Source organism: Macaca nemestrina, chromosome 15 (genome assembly GCF_043159975.1).
Source record: "Macaca nemestrina isolate mMacNem1 chromosome 15, mMacNem.hap1, whole genome shotgun sequence".
In the NCBI taxonomy this organism is placed as follows: domain Eukaryota; kingdom Metazoa; phylum Chordata; class Mammalia; order Primates; family Cercopithecidae; genus Macaca; species Macaca nemestrina.
The window spans coordinates 100,971,413-100,993,641 of record NC_092139.1 but is presented as its reverse complement, the minus strand read 5'-3'; the positions used below and the strand labels follow the sequence as shown (position 1 = coordinate 100,993,641).

The following is a 22,229-nucleotide window of genomic DNA, read 5'->3' as shown; positions in this document are numbered from 1 at the left end:
GATCTCGTGATCACATTCATAAATTTTGAGGAGGAGTGGGAGACAGTCCGTTACATCTAATAAGCTATTCGACCCCCACAGGAGAAAGTAAGGGCAGTAGGGGGCTATTGAGGGAAAGGTGAGAGCTATTTTGTTTCCTCTCTAATCCCATGATCACATTCAATGTAGAGAAGTAAATAATAGGTATTGTATATTTAATATTCATATATATGTATATGGATACACACATACATTAAAAACCCTGGCCTGGCCAGATGCAGTGGCTCAAAGTGCTGTAATCCCAGCAGTTTGGGAGGCTGAGGGAGGAAGATCACTTTGGTTTAGGAGTTTGAGACCAGCCTGGGCAACATAGTGAGACCTCATCTCTACAAAAAATAAACAAAACTATCTGGGCGTGGTGGTGTGTGCCTGTAGTCCCAGCCACTCAGGAGCCTGAAGAGGAAGGATCACTTGAGTCTGGGAGATTGAGGCTGCCGTGAGCCCAGATTGCACCACTGTACTCCAGCCTGGGTGATAGAGGAAGACCCTGTCTCCAAAACAACAAACAAACAAAAAACACCAGCTTAATGTCTAGCATATAATGGGTATTAGATACATGATAGGTATTTAGGTTGGTGCAAAAGTAATTGCAGTTTTTGCTATTTTTCATGGCAAAAACCACAAGTACTTTTTGCACCAAACTAAGTATTATTTATTTAGATCCTAGCACAAGGTAATGGAGTATTCTATGTCCTGATGATTAAAAAACTCAGGAGCAAAATGTAAATCTGAATATACCTTAATAGACTTTTGAATGGGCTTGGCGGTCAGAGGAAGCTGGATTGCAAAGCAATCAGCTTTAGAACCCCCTGTGCTTGCCCATGACCTCACCATCCACTCCCCAATGTTCCTTCTTATATAACACCAGCACTTGCCTGTAGTAAATACACAAACCCAGATCTAGTTTGTGAATACACAAACTAGACAGTTGCAGAGCAGGATGAGGCTTGATAAGCTAACAGATGGCTTGGGGTGTGTTGTGGGGCACCAGGAGACCTGGGTCCTAGTTCCAACCCTGACTTGGCACAGACTCACCATGTGATGTGGAGCGGACTCATTTCTCTGTAAATTTCACTCTCCTCATCTGTAAAATGCTCAGCCCTTTAGGACTAGATATGATAGTAGTTAAGAGCCTCAGGTTTAGGCTTTAGAGCTGGCTTCCAGTCTCAGCTCTGCAACTTACCAGCTGTGAGATACAGGCAAGTCACATACCATCTCCATAAAGTGGACAGTGGGATTCAAATGGGCTTGTTTGGAGGATTTAATGAGACCATGTCTCTTAAGTACCTGGCAGATTTGTGCACAATACATTAAGCTTTGTTTCTTTGTGGGCCCATAGGCCAGCCCTTCTTTTCACGTAGTTTAAGTTTCTCCCTGTTGAGGAAGCTTACATTTCCTCAGTCAGATCCACATCCATCAACTTTCCTGCTGGCTCAGCACTTGGCAAGCACCGGAATCATTCTCAGAGAAGACACGATACCCACTGGGTATGAGTGACACCAGCCCATGTGCAATTATTTTAATGCATGGCCCAGGATCTTCTTATGCCCAGATCGAATGTGTTTCTTCCCTCTCCTACCCTTCAAAAGGCACAAGAAGAAAACCACATATTGCACACTCATCCGTCCCTGAAATGTAAACCTCATCAAATAGTTTCATCCCTGCCAGCCCTCTGTACCCTCCTGAATGCTGAGTGCTTGCTTCCTGACTGATGCTGGCAGGAAGGAGAAAGGAGGGCAGAGCTCCTCCTTCCCTGCCCCATCTTTGAGAGGGAAGGAAACCCACACTTATGGAGCCACTCTGACATGGAAGCATGGAGCTAGGCATTTATTTAACCCTCTTACCTACTTTGTCAGGCTTGCTGATCCCTTCCTTGCACTTGAGGAAACAGGTTCCAAGAAGAGAAACCAGTTGTTCAAAGACACACACAGCTAAGTAAAGAGCATAGCTGGGATTCAGACCTCGGCTGGTCTGAGGTCCATAGTTCTAACTCTGGCTACTATATCATTCATTGTTAGTTATGGGAGGTCATGGGGATGTGGTTTGGACCAAATAGGTTTCCCATCCTTCATTATGCCATGAGAGAGAAAATTGGTCTTCTAGAGCAGTATTTATCCAGCCAGCTTCCATGGGTATTGCTAATGCACATTCCCAAAACAGGGCAGAGGGAGCTGGGTCTTCCAGTCCTCCCTTCAGATGGCAGGCTCTGGACCCTGCTGCAGACTCTCATAGATGGAACCCAAGCAAAGGAGGGAAGCAGGAAGTGACTGAGCTGTGGACACCCAGTTCCTTCCTTCAGTGTCTTAGTCCAGTCTGGCTGCTTGATGTTTATTTCTCAGTTCTGGAGGCTGGGAAGTCCAAGGTTAGGGCGCTGGCAGATCAGATTCGGTGTCTGGTGAGGGCATGCTTTCCGGTTCATAGTTGGCACCTTTCCCATCTGTCTTCACATGGTGGAAGCAAGCAAGGGAGCACTTTGGGGTCTCTTTTCTAAGGGCACTAATTCACTTATGAGGGTTCTTCCCTCGTGAGCTAATGACTTCTCGAAGATCCCACCTCCTAATGTCATCACCTTGGCGATTAGACTTTCAGCATGTGAATTTTGTGGGGGAGTGGAAGACAGTCCCTTACATTTGATATACCGTTCAACTCCCGCAGGAGGAGAGAGTAAGGACAGTAGGGGGCCATTGAGGGAAAGGCTATTTTGTGTCCTCTGTAATCAGACAAAGCATGAAACAGAACGTTTTAAAAGCTTCACTTCTGTCCTCCACAGTGTAGAGGAAAGAACGTGGGCTTGGAAATCAGACATGCTTACGTTTGAAGCCTAGCTCCCATGTTTACCAGCCAGGTGGCCATAGGCAAGTCACTTCTTCACTGTTTCTTCCTCTTTACGATTGCATGCCTTGCTAGGGTCATTGTGAGGACCAAAAGAAGCCAGTGAATGTAAAACTGCTGGTGAAGTGTTCAACCCATGGGTAAGCCCCCCAGGAGAAGGCTCCCAGCCAAGGGCATGAAAAGTGGCCACTCAGTACAGGCTTCCCTTTCCCGTGACAGGTGTCCCATGGAGGGTTCTCTGTGGACTGTGCTCAGGTATTCACGCGATCGCATTGGGCTCAGCCTTGCCTTGGTGTCTGCCAAGGAGCATTGAGAATATGATCGTATGTGACCAGGGCCACCTCACAGTGCAGCCCCCTTGAGGTCTTTCCCTGGCTTAGCTGTTTTTGATGGTGTGCGATTTCCCTCATCTGGACTCGACCTGTCCCCTTGGATGCTCTGCCTCCACCCATCATTCAGGGTTCAGCTCGTGTGGCTCAGCTGTGAGAGACCATCTCATTGGCCTAGTCATCAGTCTCCTCGGTCCCTGTGTGCCGATCTCAGACACAGTGCAAGCCCAGTGAGTAGTTAAGCAGGTGGACTCTGGAATCAGGCTACAGAGGTTCCAAACCTACTTTTCTGTGACCACAGGCAAATTACAGAGTCTTTCTGCCTCTTCCCCATCCGTAAAATGGAGTTAATAATCGTGCTGCCCCATAGGCCTGTTATAAGTATTAAATAAACTAATACAAATTATGTCTTACTAATCATGGTTATTCTATAGTAATAATGAATCCTTTTTAATACTAGCAATGAATGCCACCAGATATTAATAATAAATTAAGGTGCTTTCTTAGAAGAAATTTTAGTACTATTTAAATATTCTAGGCCAGGCATAGTGGCTCACACCTGTAATCCCAGAACTTTGGGAGGCCAAGGTGGGAGGATCACTTGAGCCCAGGAGTTTGAGACCAGCCTGGGCAACATGGCCCAGTCATGCCCCCTCTGGGCAGCACCTACAGGCAGCAGGTGGCTAAGCAGAAATAGGGTGTGCAGAGTCACATCCTAAGCATCACATCTTAGGGCTGAGAGATGACAATGTAATAACTGGCACAGATTATTTCCATTTCACGGATGAGGAAACTGAGGCACAGAGATTCAGTCACTTGTGCGAGATTAAAGGACTACCTAGAGCAGAGTCAGGGTTTGATCCCAGGCGACCTGGCCTCAGAGCCCTTACCCTTAACCACTCTGCCAAACTGTTGAATGAGTGAACGAGCAGACCCTCAAATAATGCTTAGCCTAGTGCCGAGCTGTGGCTTCCTACAGGTGTGAGGGCCCCCCCACCCATGCCGCACATGACCACCTCCTTATCTCCCTGCCAGGTCATTCACTGGAACTCCCCCAAGAAGCTCCGGGTGAAGAACAAGCACGTGGAGTTTTTTCGCAACCTCTACCTGACTTTCCTGGAGTATGACGGCAATCTTCTGAGGCGGGAGCTGTTTGGCTGCCCCAGTGAGGCTGATGTCAACAGTGAAAACGTAAGTGGCTCGTAAGGCGAGACAGGGAAGGGGCGGCTTCTCTGCTCATCCATCATCAAGGACCTCCCCCATGCCAGGCTCTACGTCAGGCTCACAGCAGGACCTAGATGAACACAATGCCATCGGTGTCCAGGGTCCACCGTCTAGTGGGGGAGACAGGTACATCAGCGGGTCCCTCGCATGCAGACGAGGTGAAGTCAGAAGTGAGTTTCCAAGCAGAAGAAACGGATTAAGCAAAACCACCATTGAAAGGAAAGATCAAGTGTCTCTCATAGCCAGGAAATGCCAGCGTTTTTGCGGACATGATATCCACATGGGAGACCCAGGATTCAGTGGAGTCAGTGCATGGGGAAACACAAAAAGAGCTTTTCACGAGTAACTGGCTCTTTTAGGGGTCAGCATGAGTGAAGACAGTGTTAGGCAGGCACTCAGTCACCGCCATGGCTATAGTCTACTATAGCTATTCCCGTTTCTCTGTTTCTTCACCACTTACAATTTGTTCATATTGTATCTCATTTGATATTCATAGAAACCCACTTTTTTGTTTGTTTTTTGTTTTTTTAGACAGAGTTTCACTCTGTCACCCAGGCTAAAGTGCAGTGGCGTGATCTCGACTCACTGCAACCTCTGCCTCCCAGTTTCAAGCGATTCTCCCACCTCAGCCTCCCAAGTAGTTGGGATTACAGGCATGCACCACCACACCCGGCTAATTTTTTATATTTTTTAGCAGAGACAGGGTGTCACCATGTTAGCCAGGATGGTCTCGATCTCCTGACCTCGTGATCCGCCTGCCTCGGCCTCCCAATGTGCTGGAATTACAGGTGTGAGCCACCGCGCCCGGCCAAAACCCACTTTTTAGAGTTGAGTAAATTGAGGCACAGAGAGATTAGGCAGGTCGCCCATGGTCCCACAGGAAACAAGGAGCAACGTTGAGACTTTTTGTGAGTTCTTAGGATATAGAGAAGAGGCACTTTAACAGAAAAAGCAGGGCATGGGGAGTCAGGCTGACCTGACTTTAATTCCTTCCGGTTACTACCTGTGTGATCTCAAATAAGTGACTCAACCTCTGTGCTTCGTTTTCTTCAGCTGTCAAATGGGGAATAAAAACTTTTCTGGGGCCAGGCGCGGTGGCTCATGCCTGTAATCTCAGCACTTTGGGAGGGCAAGGCGGGCGGATCACCTGAGGTCAGGAGTTCGAGACCAGCCTGGCTAACATGGTGAAACCCCGTCTCTACTAAAAATACAAAAATTAGCCAAGCATGGTGGCAGGCATCTATAATCCCAGTTACTCGGGAGGCTGAGGCAAAAGAATTGCTTAAACCCGGGAGGCGGAGGTTGAGGTGAGCCGAGATCATGCCACTTCACTCCAGCCTGGGTGACAGAGTGAGACTCTGTCTCAAAAACAACATACATACATACATACATACATAAATCAATCAATAAGTAAATCTTACGTGGGATGTTTTGAGAGTAGCTGAGAAGATGCATGCAAAGCACCTAGCTCAGTGTTGGCCCTGTGTTAGATGCTTAGTAAATATTTGCACTCTGCTCTTCCCTTGACCCTTAGTATTAGACACAGAAGAATCTGGTTCATTCATTTAGGCAGCAAACGTTTACTGAGGACCTTGTACTTATTCTGTGCACTGAGTAGTCATAGGTGAAAAAAGACTTTGGTTCCTGATCTCATGATATTTGTATTCTGGTAGAGGAGACACAGTTAATAACTAAAGTCTCAGAAAACAGTGATCAGCCAGTGGCAACCGCCACATAGCAATGTATTAGTGAGCAGCTGAGCAGCTCCACTGGTTTGAGGATTTCTATGAGGAGGTGATGTTGAGTCTAAAACCTAAATGACGTGAAAGAGCCTCCCATAGAAGAGCAAGGGGAGCACATTCCAGGTAGAGGAAGTAGCTGGTGCAAAGGCCCTGAGGCAGGACAGGTCCGGGGTGTGGAACAGAAGGATGGCCAGTGTGCCCAGGAGCTGGTGGGGAGGGAAGGCTCAGGTAGGCAGGAGCCAGATTGCTATGAGGTTGTATGTTGGGTTTAAGAGTCGGAATTTTGATTTGTTGTTGTTGTTGTTGTTGTTGCTGTTTTTATAGTTATTTTGGATGTAGTGAGAATTCTTTCAGGCTCCCAATGGCAGGGAAGGGCACCTATGGAAGGACCAGAGGCATGTGCTCGCCTGGTCTTTTATCAGGATGACGCTGGTCACAGTGCACCCCTACTCTCTGTGATTGGGTCCCCAAGTCACAGTGGATCGCCACTGGCCCCGGCCCTTCTCCCCATCACCCTAGAGGCCTTCTCAGCATCTGCCCTCCTTCACATCTGGTGATAAAAGAAAGAAAACCATCAGGCACTCCAACTCTCTCAGATTCTGGGAAGCACTTAGAGGCTCAACAAACACTGTTCTTTCGGTTTTTCCTTCCGTTCTCTTTGCTCACATCCGTATTTGTCATCATCAAGATTCGAGGGTCCATTCGGCACATTTTTCCAAACGTTAAATGGAAACTGTTCTCGTGCCTCGTTTATTTCACCCCTCAGTGGAGAAGGTCCCATAAAAAGCCTTGCAGGATGAAGCCGTCAGTTAATCATCTGTATCGGTGCGTTCCCGTGCCCTGCTGCTGCTCAGTGTCATAAGAAATGAGACGTTTTATAAGTGACTCACCAGCTTTTCCTACCATCTCCTTCCCCTGGGGGGATCGTCGAGGTGAAGAAGTCATCAGTGGTCTTTCTCGGAATCTGTGACCATATTTATTTGCTTATTTGCTCAGGAAGAGTGCGTGAATGCTGGCCATCTGCCAGGAGCCATGTAGAGCACGGGGGTTGAACTTAGAGACTGAGCCCCCCACTGTATGTAAGTGGCCTGCCACTTAACAACTCTTAGAGGTGCCAAGAGGAAGATGTGCCCAGGAGGCCCAAGAATGAGAGAGCAGCTTGCTCTAAGCAGTCACTATGGCTGTCATCCCAGTCTGTCTCCCCTCTCTCCCTTGACCACTATGCATGGGCCACACCCACCCCCTTTCTGTGCCTTCATTCCGGGCTCACAATAGGGCCTTGGTGCTTGCTGTTCTCACTGGCGGGAATACCTGTCCCTCTGTGTTTAAATGTCTCAGCTGTGACATCACAGAAACTTTCCAATCCCCTACCCCCACCTGCACACAAAGTAACCTATTAAGTCACTGTCTATGACATGCCCTGTTTCTTTTTTATTATTATTTTTTTTTCTTTTTGTGAGACAGAGTCTTGCTCTGTTGCCAGGCTGGAGTGCAGTGGCACAATCTCGGCTCACTGCAACCTCCGCCTCTCGGGTTCAAGCAATTCTCCTGCAACAGCCTCCCCAGTAGCTGGGACTACAGGCACACGCCACCACGCCCAGCTAATTTTTGTATTTTTAGTGGAGACAGGGTTTCACCATGTTGGCCAGGATGGTCTCGATCTCTGGACTTTGTGATCCACCTGCCTCGGCCTCCCAAAATGTTGGGATTACAGGCATGAGCCACTGCACCTGACTTTTTTTTTTTTTTTCTTTTACAGAATCTCCCACTGTCGCCTGGGTTGCAGTGCAGTGCCACTATCTTGGCTCACTGCAACCTCCGCCTCCCAAATTTAAGTGATTCTCCTTGCCTTAGCCTCCCAGGTAGCTGGGATTAGAGGTGCCTGCCACCATGTCCAGTTAACTTTTTTTGTATTTTTGGTAGAGACGGGGTTTCACTGTGTTGGCCAGGCTGGTCTCGAACTCCTGACCTCAGGTGATCCACCCCCCTCAGCCTCTCAAAGTGCTGGGATTACAGGCATGAGGCACTGTGCCCAGCCCCTGTTTTCTTTTTGTCAGAGCATCTACTCCTGTTTACCCGATTCATATGTTTGTTTCCTAGGTTTTTTCATAAATGTAATACCAAAACATAAGACTCTTAAAGACTTTGTGCTATTCACCTCTGAGGTTCTCCGCCCTAGCACAGGATAGAATCAAGCACATAATAAGCACTTAATAAATCTTTATTGAATGAATGTACTAAGCAAGTTTAAGAAGGAAGAATGAAGTACCACCAAGTAAAGGGAAGAGCAGAAGAAAAAGTGAACTGTTGAAAGAGAACATGCTGGAAGTTTGTGTACCAGAGCACAGGCATGCTGGGGGCATGGCTAGGAACGAAACTGACCAGGAGGCACCCTGGCTGTGCTTAGAAGCTTGGAGTTTCTCCTCACACCCCCAAAGGGTTTTAGTGATGGGCAGATTTATATTAGAGAAAAATCACTCAAGGTAGAGGATGAAATGAAAAAGACAAAACTGAGGGACCACTTAAAGGACATGCCCCATCCCAGGCAAAAACACGACGGGCGGGACTCTGATCTGGGACAGTAGAAGTGGGAATGGAGAGAGCAGATGGATTGTTTCATGGGTGCTAAGAACATAGGAGCAGGTGCAGCTGGCACTCATAAATCAAGACAAGCAGGTTCCTGTGCCCTGCTCCAGCCCCGTTCCTCTGCTGGCAGGGGCTGGAGCTGGAGCTGGGGCAAAGAGAGAGTCTGTAAACATTGCACTCCTGAACCACAGCTCTGTAGGGAGTTTACCACCTGGTCCTCCGCGGCGTGTCAAGTGTTATCTGCAAACACAACCGGAGGAAAAGGGTACGATCTTGGATCCAGCCCAAAGCCGATGCTCCCAGCTCTGTAGCAGGAGGTCATTAGAGCTGTGATAAGTGCACAGATGGTGGTGAGTCTGAAAGAAACCAAGTCAGGAACCTCTTCTTTGGACTTGAGATCCTAGATGGGAGCAGGCTCTGATGGCAGTGTCTAAGTGACTCTAGACTCGTTTCATCCACTGGATTAGTCCATTTTCATGCTGCTGATAAAGACATACCCGAGACTGGGTAATTTATAAAGGAAAGAAGTTTAATTGGCTCACAGTTCCACACAGCTGGGGAGGCCTCACAATCACGGCGGAAGAGCAAGGGGCGTCTTACATGGCGGCAGGCAAGAGAGAGGACAACAACCAAGTGAGAGGGGTTTCCCCTTATAAAACCATCAGATCTTATGAGACGTATACACCACCATGATAAGAGTATGAGGGGAGCCTGCCCCCATGATTCAATTAACTCCCACTGAGTCCCTCCCACAACATGTAGGAATTCTGGGAGCTACAATTCAAGATGAGATTTGGGTGGGGACACAGCCAAACCATATCATCCACCCAGTTGATAATTCACTTAGTTGCCAGACACAGGGCTAGTGTTCCAGCAGGCAGCATTGCAGATTGAAGCTCGGCTCTTGCAGTGCTTGTTGAGTGAGGGATACAGACAAGCAGAGGATTATTAAGTAGTGCGATTAGTGCCAGAATAGTGGTAGTGCTTCGAGAGCACACGAGAAGGGCATTTTACACAACTAGGGAGAGAAGGTGCATCAAGGAAGACTTCCTGGAGGAGGTGAGATTTAAAGGATGAATAAGTAGGAGTGAAGGAGTATGAAGGGTAAACTTGGTGGGTGGGAGGGAGCAGCATGAACATTGGAGACCAGGAGTGAACACAAGCGTGATCACTCGAGGACCTGCTGGGAGTTCAGATTCAAATGAAGGCAGTGTGAGAACTATAAAAATGGTTGCACCTGGGGCATGGTGACTCACTCCGGTAATCCCAGCACTTTGGGAGGCTGAAAGCACTTTGAGCCCAAAGCAAGTGATTTTCAGTGGCTTATAGCCTAGTGTGAGATGTGGACATTAACTACAGAGTCATGCAAATGCACTTCAGTGTAAAATGACAACAATGTGTTAGGAAGGGGAAACACACGGTGCTTGTGGAGATACAAAGTAGGAGGAACCAGCCGGGCGTGATGGCTCACGCCTGTAATCCCAGCACTTTGGGAAGCTGAGGCAGGCAGATTACCTGAGGTCAGGAGTTTGAGACCAGCCTGGCCAACATGTCGAAACCCCATCTGTACTAAAAATACAAAAACTAGCTAGGCATGGTGGCACACACCTGTAGTCCCAGCTACCCGGGAGGCTGAGACAGGAGAATCGCTTGAATCTGGGAGGCAGAGGTTGCAGTGAGCTGAAATCACGCCATTGTACTCCAGCCTGGGCAATAAGAGCAAGATTCCATCTTAAAAAAAAAAAAAAGAAGAAGAAGAAGAAGAAAAGAAAGAAAGAAATGGCTGCACAAGTGAATTTTTGCATTATTTTAATTTTTTCACTGGGAAATTGATAATGACAATAAGGGTGTGAGCTCTCTGGTAATTGAATCGCTCATTTAATAGACACATGACCTCAGAGAAGTCACCTAAATGCTCTAAGCCTTGGGTTTACCATTTGAGAAATGGGTCCATGGCGCCATTGCCAGGGGGTTTTATGGACAATTTATGGCCAAAAAACAAGGACTTGGCACCGGGAACACAGTGTGCCGTGGGATGCATTTCTTCACAGACCCCAGTGTCTGGCCCATGTGATCATAATCCACTGTTCCACAAATAGGCTTTGGGTTTTATTAGCAACTCGGGTAAAAAGATCTAGCAGAGAAGGGCACCCGTAGAGTCTCTGAGAAATCTGTCTGTGAAGAATGCGAGGGGGTGTCACATTTGCTGTAGGTCAGACAATCCCGCGTATCCCCATCAATTCAGAAATTCAGGGTAGGAAGAAGAGGCCATTTGGTTTGCCTTGCTGCCAAACTAAAAATAAAAATAAATCCATCTAGTCAGAGATGCAATTCTTCATCAAGGAGCTAAGATGTGAGAGGCAGAGCCCCATTTCCGAGCCTCTGGTTGGGCTACTTGCTCTAGGACAAGACAGTTTGATTTGCAAGAGAGCAGGCTCCCCCAGTGCTCTGGAATGACAGCAGCTGATTGGCTACGGGCACTTGTCTCCCATAGTTTGGGCATCTCTCCCTGGGACTCGTAAATTCTTTATGTAATGCGGTAAGCATTTGGAATGCATTAGTTATTATTAGTTGATTGATTGAAATAGGGACAGAGGTTAGAATTCTGTACCTTAGCATTTCTCTCCCTTTTCCTTAGCAACCCAGCCCTTGAAGAATATCCAAGAAATGGCAGGGTGCAGTAGCTCATGCCTGTAATCCTAGCACTTTTGGAGATAGAGGCGCAAGGATTGTTTGAACCCAGAAGTTCAAGGTTGAAATGAGCTATGATCGATCCATTATACTCCATCCTCTGTGATGGAGCGAAACCCCATCCCTAAAATTAAATTAAATTTATAAAAGAATATCCAAGAAACCCCGGGACTCTCCCAGGACATAGTTGGATAATCAGAGCTATTCTCGACCGTTTTACCTATTCAGAATCATTCCACGGTATCCCTAATAGGCTTGCATCTGGCTTCTGCTGGAATCCTCCCAAAGACAGGGAGCTCACCACCTTTCAAGGCAGCTTACTCTGCTGTTGGAAAGCTCCAGATGCTAAACTGTTCTACCTCATGTTGGGCTGAAATATTTCCCTCTGTAAAGAACCCACTGATCTGAGCCCTGTCCTCTGGAGTCTGTGTTTTGTTGGGTTTTTTTTAATGAAACATAAGGAAATAAGGATCCTTCCACCTCGCATGTACCTGACAGCCCAGAAGATAGCATAGGAAGTTGCCATTCAGTTTGCTATTTAGAAACATAGGACTCCCCTAAGTATCGTATTTGTAGGGCGATGCTTTATCATCAAAAGGGCCTTACTCCACCTAAGGGTATTTCCAAGTAAAGGAACCTCATCTTTTTAAATGCAAAACCCATTAAAATAGATGGGTTTTAACCAATTTGGACAGGAAACTTGCTGCTAAAGTATATGCCCTTCCTTTATTAACCAGATACTAAACTCAGTTTAGTATTAAACTCATTTTACAATTTCTGATGACTATGGTTGCATTGAAAAGGCTGGAGGAGGTTGGGGGGGTGGCCAGAGGAGGAAACATACTGTTTATCCTGGCAGGAAATGGCCCCAGACTATTCACTGCTTATTCTGTGAATTCCTTTCTGACAGCTGTCACTTTCTGCTTATCAGCTTCAGAACAACCCTTTCTGGGCTCACTTCCTTGTTCCTTCTTTCCAAGGCAGCCAACGCCTCCCCCGCCTCCGCCAACCCACAAAAAAAAAAAAAAAAAAAAAAAAAACCCACAAAACCCCACAAAGGTATTTAATTTAGAAAGCCTGATGGTAAAAGAATGATCTGTTGTTATGTTAAAAGCTAGATTATGAAACATATCAAATATCCACAAAGTACAAAAAAAAAAAAAAGACTGGACACCAGTGAATTTTTGAATATATATGGAATTGCAAGTCAACAGCCAGTGTCTCCGTCCCCTGCCCACAGCAGACATCACTAATTGATGGCTGCATTATGCCCAACTTCTTTCTCCTCCTCAAGACAGCACGCTGAGTAATCAGTATTGGTCTCCTAGCCTCCTAGTGATAGCAGGGAACCAAAGCCTGCTCGGTATCCCTGTGATAGGTATTAGTCATTCTGGTCTCTCCTGCATGAGCACAGCTCTTTGTGCTGTTCTAAGACCTTTCTCTGCTTGCTTCTAGATTTTGGGAATTGGAAATTTTCTGCAGGGAAAGAAAGAGAAAGGGAAATACAACTTTAATCTTCACCACAAAGGGAGGGAGGCATTATGAGTCACATTTCACAGATAAGGAAAGGAAGGCTTCAAAGAAATGATTTACTTGTTCAAGGCCACACAACTCCTGAGTGCTGGGGGCAAGATTAGAAATCACGTCTACCTAACTCTAAAGCCACAAGACAAGGAACGGCTTCCCAAATGGATGTAGCCATCGTATTAATGTAATAGTAAGTTACATTATTACATATATCCAGGTTACTCCACAATTCTCCTAGTTGTTATATGGATACAGTTTTCTTACTCTTTCACTAACCCTTCAAGGTAGTTCCTGTTATCTCTTTTTTTTTTTTTTTTTTTTAAGACAGAGTCTCACTCTGTCACCCAGGCTGTAGTGCAATGGTGCGATCTCGGCTCACTGCAACCTCCGCCTCCCAGGTTCAAGGGTTCAAGCAGTTCTCTTCCTCAGCCTCCCGAGTAGCTGGAATTACAGGCGCCTGCCACCATACCCGGCTAATTTTTGTATTTTTAAGAGAGACAGGGCTTCACCATCTTGGTCAGGCTGGTCTCGATCTCCTGACCTCATGATCCACCCGCCTCGGCCTCCCAAAGTGCTGGGATTACAGGTGTGAGCCACTGCTGTTATCTGCATTTTATACAGAAGGAAATAGAGGCTCAGAGAGGTGAATTCACAGAACAGGCTGGTGGCAGAGCTGAAGCCGGTATCAAGCCCTGGTTCATAGTTGAGTGGTCTCTCTACGGCTGTTTAAAATACTCCTCTCTCTAAAATTGCTATGCCTGCCCCGTACCCCAGCACTCCCTCTCTCCAGGGCTCCTTCATTTTTCTCCATAGTACTTATCACTAATATATTCATGACTTATTTATTTTTGTTGATTATGTCTGTACCCACTAGAATGTAAGCTCTGTGACTACAGGGCTTTTTATCTGTCTTATTCATCAGTATATCTTCATTAAAGAGTGCCTGGCACCGGATCCATGCTCAATAAATCTTGTTGAACAAATGAACTATAACAAGTCCTTTTCTTGAAGCCTTTGTGGTGTGCCAGAAACATCCCTCCACTTGGACGCAGAAAATTTGGCCCAAGCTGGGCATCGTGGCTCATACCTGTAATCCCAGCACTTGGAGAGGCTGAGGCAGGAAGATCACTTGAGCCTCAGGAGTTTGAGACCAACCCAGGCACCATCGTGAGACCTCGTCTCTGTGAAAAATAAGCAAACCACACATGCCTGTGGTCCTAGCTACTCAGAAGGCTGTGGTGGGAGGATCACTTGAGCCTGGGAGGTCAAGGCTGCAGTGAGTCGAGACAGCACCACCACACTCTAGCCTGAGCGACAGAATAAGACCCTGTGGCCCTAGACTAGATCTATGACTTTAGGCTTAACTCTAGCCTTATATGAACCTCAGTTTTCCCATCTGTAAAATGGTCAGTAAATGTACCCACACCAGGCTCTTTGAGGAACGTTAAAGGGGTTAAAGTATTCAAAGTGCCGCGCCACCTAGGCAGTTATTGTTACGAGTACTTTCCAGAAAGCTTGCCTTGGATACCCGCTGTCTCAGCTGCTGTGAGATCACTGCCTCACCTCTGAAATGAAGAAGGCTTCCGAGCTCAATTCTCTCACGCTATGAAGGTGACAGGCCACTTCCAAGGCCCCGTTCCCTGACACTCAGCCCACTAAGAAGAAATGACAACAGCATCACCTCAATTAGAAGTTAAAAATAAGACACATATACACAGATTCTGTAAACACTTTATGGCATCACCCTGCAAGGCAATGCCAAGAAACAGATGGCTCTGTGGAAACAGCTGTATCTCAGAAAAACCCCGGAGAAAGCCCAGAATGCATTCCTGCTCTCACGTGCGAGCCGCATGTCACCAACTCTTCAGTCACGCAGCAGGCAGCAGAGCCCAGGATGGACAGCACCCCAAACCCTAAGACAGGCTAGGCGGCTCAAGGCCAGTCTTCACGGACCCTCTAGGAATGTGTTAAGCTCCAGAGCACAGGGGGTGAAGGGAAGAGGAGCTGTGGGATCAGGAGACTCAGTGGATACAAGTTAGGGCCCCGGTTTCCCCTTGTGGCCTGGCTGCTTTGATCCTGTTCGGCTGCAACTTACGCAGAGCCCTGTTTGACCCCTCTGGGTGCTGTTTGTCATCCTTCCGCACTTGCCAGGTGTTCGGCCCTCCCTTGTCTATAAAGCAGCGCACTCCCTTCCTCTCCTTTCTACCAGATCTCCCTCTCTCCAGTGGCGTCTCTTGCTTGTGCCGTAGGTAAGGAGGGCAGCTCTGGAATGAGGCTGCCTCATGTGAAATCCCAGTTGGACTGCCAGCTGCAGGATTCCCCGTGATCTGCTTAAACTCCCTGCCCCTCAGTTTTCTCATCTGTAAGATGGAAGTCAGTTATTCCTACCTGATAGACTTAAGAAGAATCAAGAAGGTAAGACAGGCCAGGAGCTTAGAACAATGTGGCAGATGGCAGAGGCCCCCCAAAATTAAGGTTTGTGTTATGATTGCGCTGTGTTTGTAATTAGTGACTGACTTCATTGCCTCTCCTTCTAGACCATAGGAATAATATAAATGCGGAAGCAGGAGCTCATTCCCCATTCATAGCACAAGACTTGACATAAAATAAGAGCCTGTGAATTGTATGTGATGCGTCAATTAATACTGATAACTGGGAGGGAGGAGACCGATCCTTTTTCTTACCTCCTCTAAGTCGAGGTCAGGGCTGGGCAGACCCTCTCTGAACCTTCACTCAACAGTCCTGAATGCAGCCCCTACTTCCCTGCAAAAGAATGAAAATGGACTCAAGGTTTGGTTTCCTTAGTAAAAAATGCTTTGGGTTCCTGGAACTTGTTGATTAATACACACAGCAGGCAACGAGGGAGGTCGTGAGCTTTTTCTACCTGTCTGTGTGACTTAAGAAGATGTAACAGCTTTGTGGAAACCACAGGGACAAGCTCTGGGTTAGGTTTCAGGAGACCAGAGTTGGAGCCCCAGCTTCTCTGAGCACTTGGTCCCTCATCTGTCAACTGAGGGCCCTAAGGGCAGCCTCGCCTGCTCGCCTGTCTCATACAAGAATTGGGGAGGAGAAAAAATGAAATAGTGGATATGAAGCCACTAAAAAGTGAAAGCAAGTTCAAAGTGCAAAGCAACATGCTTGAGTGGAGATTTCCCCATGAGCAATTTCACCGGTTGCCCCAATACATCAGAAGGAGGGGTGTCCCAGGAAGAAAGAAACGGTGGCCTCCTAGACTCCTTAATTGGTCCATTGTACTATGTCTCCATCACTTACAGGCTACAAGCATTCCAATGTGCCTGTTAGTTAAGGTAGCACAAGCAGCTGTAATGTGGCTCAACCTGCTGGAAGTTTATTACTTGCAGAAAGTCAAAATGGGTGTTCATGATTGGCAGGTAGCTTTCCTGCAGGCTCAAGGACCCAGGCTCCTTTCATCTTGTGGCTCCGCCCTCCACAGAACCCCAGCCTACTCTACAGGATTCTCTTGCTCTGGCTGTCAGCCAGGAAAAGAAGGTCAGTAAAGGTTGTGCCTGAGCAAGGCTTCAGAGTGGTCCGTGTACTAGCCAGAGCCTTTCCAGATGCCACTGGCCAGAGCTCTATCACAGAGTTATTCTTAACTGAGGCTGGAGATACAGCCTAGTTCTGTGCCATGGAAGAGAGGAGAATATGGATATTGGTGAGCACGGGATGTTTCTGCCACCGCATGAAACACATGTGTTGAGTCCTCTGCAGTCACGGAATTGTTTACTGTTACAACGACAAAGAAGCCCAGAGGCTGACCAACTAGGCATTGTAGTGACCTGGTTACCTGCAAGAATACAGAGGAAATACACCTGGGTTGGAATCTCAGCTGCTCTGTTCGTGCGTTGTGTAACCTTGAGCAATGGCTAAACCTTTCAGATGATGGATGTCTTCCTCTACTGAAGAGGACTAAGAGTGGTTCCTAATCTATAGAGTTGGTGTGAGTCTTACATAAGAAAGAACCTGCAAAGCTCTCCCCTCTTTACCTGACCCAGTGAGTGCGTGATCCTTGAGAGTCACTTTATGAATCCCAAACCCTTTGTCTTACTAATTCAGAGGCATGAGTTGCTCAAGGTCACATAGAAAATGAGTGTCAGAGACATCAGGTCTCGCTTTTCAGTTATCCCCATAATCTCACTCCTTAGTTTGCCCAACTGTGAACAGAAGTCTGTAAGGCCAGAGCCCAGGATGCACTTGTACTCCCTCTGGATCCTCGGGCATAACCAGCCATCATTTCCGGCAGCTCAAAAGGTCAATCTAGGCCACTGTCCTTATGGATGAGGAGAAATAAATGCAGACTGCCTAAAGGGCCATTTTCCCGTGAGTCCAAATCTCCCTCTGCCTCAGGTGGCTGCCCAAAGAAGCAATTTAGCAAATGCATTTTATCTCAGGAGAAATCTGTCTTTTGTTTCTGTGCCTCCCTGGTCGGGAGCCCTCTGTTCCCTGTGGCAGTGGTTGGAGAGCAGGGCAGAGTAGCATTCAGACCCTGTTAATGAAATACTCCCTCCGGCTCCACGGCCCTCCAGAGAAATTACCCAAACCCTGGGTGAAAAGGAGGCAGGTTTTGTTTTTGTTTTTTGTTGTTGTTGTTTGGTTTTTTGGGGGGGTTTGTTTGTTTGTTTTTATTTATTTATTTTTTGAGATGGAGTCTTGTTCTGTCGCTCAGGCTAGAGTGCAGTGGCGTGATCTCAGCTCACTGCAACCTCCACCTCCTGGGTTCAAGCTATTCTCCTGCCTCAGCCTCCCGAGTAGCTGGGATTACAGGCACCCGCCACCACACCCAACTAACTTTTGTATTTTTAGTAGAGACGGGATTTCTCTATGTTGGCCAGGCTGGTCTCAAACTCCCGACCTCAGGTGATCCGCCTGCCTCGGCTTCCCAAAGTACTGGGATTACTGGGATTACAGGCATGAGCCACCGCATCCGGCCAAGGAGGCAGTTTCTAAACTGCTAGAGTCTCACCACTGTGATAACATTAGCCACGCAGTCAGGAATAAGCAAGCCAAAATTAGAATTTGAAAAGGTACATAATATAAAATAACCACATTGCTTAGATCTGTGTAGCACTTGAAGGTTAACAAAGCACTTTTACGTGCATTAGCTCATTTGAGAAAATTGCAGGGAACTAGTTAACTACAGGAAAGTTTAAGAAGCCAATACAATTCATCTGTGGATCCACCACTCAGAAAATCTTTGTTAACATTGTAATGTGTTCCCTTCTATTTTTGAGTGGGTTTTTCTTTTCCTTTTGTCTTTTTCCTGCATTGGGACCACACTTTTTTATGGCCTGCTTCATTCACGGAACATTGGGTCTTCCACCATCTCATTTGATTCTCACCTCCATCCCCTGGGAAGAAGTAATAGTGTTGTGAAACGTCCCTGGTTTGAGTTCCGAAGACTGGATTCCCATCCCGGACTGCTTCTCACTTGCTGAAGCAGATTACTGAAAGCTTCTGAGCCTTAGTTTCCTCCTTTGTACAACAGATATCTGTGCTGAAGGATTAAACTGATGAAGCAATGCACCTGAAAACATTTAGCATTGCATCAGTCACATAGTAGGTACCCAGTTAGTATTAGCTGGATCAAGGTGCAAAACACCATGTAGAGGAGAAATGAACATACAAGTTCAAGGATGGCAACTGGTTGGCCCAGAGTCCTGGGGACAGGTGTGTCTGACAGCATATCTGACTTTCTTTCTTTCCTTTTTGTTGTTGTTACTGTTGTTGTTGTTTCTGTTGTTTTTGAGACAGAGTTTCACTCTGTCACCCAGGCTGGAATGCAATGGTGAGATCTCGGCTCACTGCAACCTCCCACTCCTGGGTTCAAGTGATTCTCCTGCCTCAGCCTCCCAAGTAGCTGTGATTACAGGCACACACCACCGCACCCAGCTAATTTTTTGTATTTTTAGTAGAGACAGGGTTTCACCGTGTTAGCCAGGATGGTCTCGATCACCTGACCTCATGATCCGCCTGCCTCAGCCACCCAAAGTGCTGGGATTACAGGCACGAGCCACGGTGCCCGACCACCTGACTTTTTTTCTACAATACCCACTGTGGTTAGTAAATGACAATCTTCTCTAGGTAATACCCTTTAAACACTGCAGCAGGGACTGCAGGTGAGCTTGGGATGTGGATACCACCGAATCCCATTGTTGGTATCATGAAGTTCAGAGCTGGAGGTGGCCTCTTCCCCAGGACTGCCCTCGTCAATCCCAGTAAGGCAGGGTGTACTTTAGAAGCCCTGAGAGCACCTCCGTTGATCAGTACTCCCTCTCCTCATATGCAGGGGCTGAGCACATCCAACAGAGGCTTGCTGAGCATCCAAGATGGATCACATCGGCCACGCAGTCAGCAATAAGCAAGCCTAGAGTAGAATTTGAAAAGGTACATGATATAATCATAACCACATTGCTTAGGTTTCTGCAGCACTTTATAGTTTTCAAAACACTTTACATGCATTAGCTCATTTGAGAAAATTGCAGGGAATTAATTAACTACAGAAAAGTGTAAAGAAGCCAATAAAATTCATCTGTGAATCCACTGCTCAGAAAATCTTTAACATTGGTTATAGAACCTGGATATTCTAGGTTCAGATGGTTCAGAAATGAAGGGGATATAGCTCCTACTGTTAGGAACTCACCATATGGTGCTTTTTAGAAAGTGGTTCCTGGAACCATTTACCTGGAAATGTCTTTTTTCCCAACTCAAGGGTACATACCTGTGTGTGCACATAGAGGAGGAGAGGCCACACGCAGTAGATCGTGCCTGCAATCCCAGCGCTTTGGGAGGCTGAGGCAGGCAGATCACCCGAGGTCAAGACCAGCCTGGCCAACATGGTGAAACCCTGTCTCTGGGCCCTTGCCATACAGTTTCCTTCAGGTGAGGTTTGAGGACAAAAACTGTCCACGTAGGTGTGTTCGGGGGCCCAGGTGTTTCCCTTTCCTGTGATAATAGCTACGATAATAAGTGACATCCACTGAATGTTTTCTTCAACCGCTGTTTTCTCTCTATGCAGCATCTTTCAGAATCCTTCTGTAACCTTCTGGGGTAGTGACCATTGTCCTCATTTTACAGCTGAGGACCCTGAAGCTCAGAAAGGTTAGGTCATTCACCCAAACTTAGGAGAAATGAAAGGAAAAGAATTTCTGTTTTGTTAGTGTGCTGGTTTTATTTTGTTTTGTTTTTTCCAAGACCTAGTACAAAGATTGAAATCAGTAGCTCTAGGGAGAGAAAAGCATCAGGTCATACGGAGGTCCTTGTCAGTTTTGACTGTTTTCTTCTTTGGGCATTTTCTTGTGTTATTTTTGTTTTGTTTTGTTTTGTTTCGTTTTTGAGATGGAATGTCACTGTGTCACCCAGGCTGGAGGGCAGTGGTGCGATCTTGGCTCACTGCAACCTCCGCCTCCCGGGTTCAAGAGCTTGTCCTGCCTCAGCCTCCTGAGTAGGTGGGATTACAGGCGTCCGCCACCACGCCCGGCTAATTTTTACCTATTTTGTAGAGACAGGGCTTCCCCATGTTGGCCAGGGTGGTCTCGAACTCCTGATCTCTGGTGATCCGCCCACCTTGGCCTCCCAAAGTGCTGGGATTACAGGCATGAGCCACCGTGCCCGACCCGTTTTCCCATGTTATTTGAAATTCTTACACTGACTTCTTACACTGAGATCATCCAGGCAGGAGTGGGTTAGAACAAGTAACCTTAGCCACTACGTTGCATCTACGTCTTCACGTGAGGCCAAGCAGGCATCTTTTCTGAAGCAGCAGCATGGTGGTAGAGGGGCACAGACCCAGGTTTGACACCTCTACCCTTCTCAACTGTCAGATGAGGCTGCAGATGACTCACAGGGGGCTCTGGGGAGGAGAGGAAATCACCTGTACCCAGCACCTTACGTGGAGCTGGGCACATGCTTGTTTGTTTTCCAAAAGCTTTTCAGCCATCACAGACCCTTGGATGCAAATATTGAAGCAAATGATGGGCTGAAGAATGGGCTTATTGATCACGTTCTGTGCATATAATTAGAGGACACAACAGGAAAATTGAAAGGATAGTCTTAACTTCACAGTGATTGCAGGTTTGTTGTATACAGCAAAAATTTTTCAGGCATGCAACACATGATACTGAGCACCTGTCACAAGCCAGGCACGGTGCTCGGGACAGTGTCACAGTCTCACCGGGAAAGTTGCCCTTAAATAATTTCAGTTCAAGTTGACAAGTGCTTTAATGGAGTTGCGAACTGAGCGCTCTTGGAGTGCAGAGAAGAAATGGATCGCTTCTCCCCAGCGGGATGAGCAGAGGTCTCACAGAGCAGGTGCCATCTGGGCTGAATCTTGAAAGGTAAATGGAAGGTTTTTTAGGTGGAGGAGAGCGGAGCGAGGTGAGGGAGGGCATTCCCGAAAGGGGAAGAGCATGGCACGGAACAAAGTCACGGAGGTGTGAGGGAAAGGCAGGTTTGGGGAGCACAGAGACCAGTGATGAGGCCGTAGAGTATGGGGGTGGTGGGTCAGAGAGAGCAGCTCCTAATTGTCAACAAGGAAATCTGGATTTAATCCTACAGGTCAGAAGGAAGCAGAGGGGTCATAGATCTTAGATGGAAGGAGAATTTCAGCTTCCTTGTCTTATATTAAACTGCTGGCCTGGTGAGAATCTTCAAACAGGCAAGGACAGCAAATTGACTTGAAAAGCTGAATATCCCTAATTGCATTCTTTTAACAGTTAAAAATTTTAGAGATAGTTGACAATGTCTCACAGATCACTGGATCTCAAGCGGTTTCCCAAGCTGCATTGGGAAATATGCATGTGCATTTGGAGCTTCACAGGGCTGTCTGGAGAATGCTGTAAGCATTTAGTGGGCAGGAGCTCAAGAGGTTGACTGTCCTTCAATAGGTGGGACAGGTCCTCATAATGAAAAAGTGCCCCCCACAAAATACCAATAGCACTTTATCAGTATCTATTGCTCAAAACCAGTAAGACCTCAGTCACCTTCAAGAAGTATTTATTGGCCGGGTGCGGTAGCTCACGCCTGTAATCCCAGCACTTTGGGAGGCCAAGGCGGGCGAATTGCCTGAGGCCAGGAGTTCAAAACCAGCCTGGCCAACATGGTGAAACCCTGTCTCTACTAAAAATACAGAAAGTAGCCGGGCGTGGTGGTGAGTGCCTATGATCTCAGCTACTCAGGAGGCTGAGGCAGGAGATTCACTTGAACCCACGAGGCAGAGGTTGCAGTGAGCTGAGATCACACCACT

The 22,229-nt window shown here is 47.1% G+C and overlaps 1 protein-coding gene across 7 annotated transcripts in view; it reads left to right on the top strand.

The window, feature by feature from the left end:
- The window catches only part of LOC105493993 (LARGE xylosyl- and glucuronyltransferase 1), a 634,501-nt gene that overhangs the window by 566,771 nt on the left and 45,501 nt on the right, over positions 1-22,229 (top strand). For all 7 annotated transcript variants that reach the window (XM_011762035.3, XM_011762030.3, XM_011762032.3 and 4 more), the window contains one exon: positions 4,236-4,391. In XM_011762035.3, the coding sequence (XP_011760337.1) occupies positions 4,236-4,391 (156 nt within the window). The remainder of the gene's footprint in view (positions 1-4,235; positions 4,392-22,229) is intronic.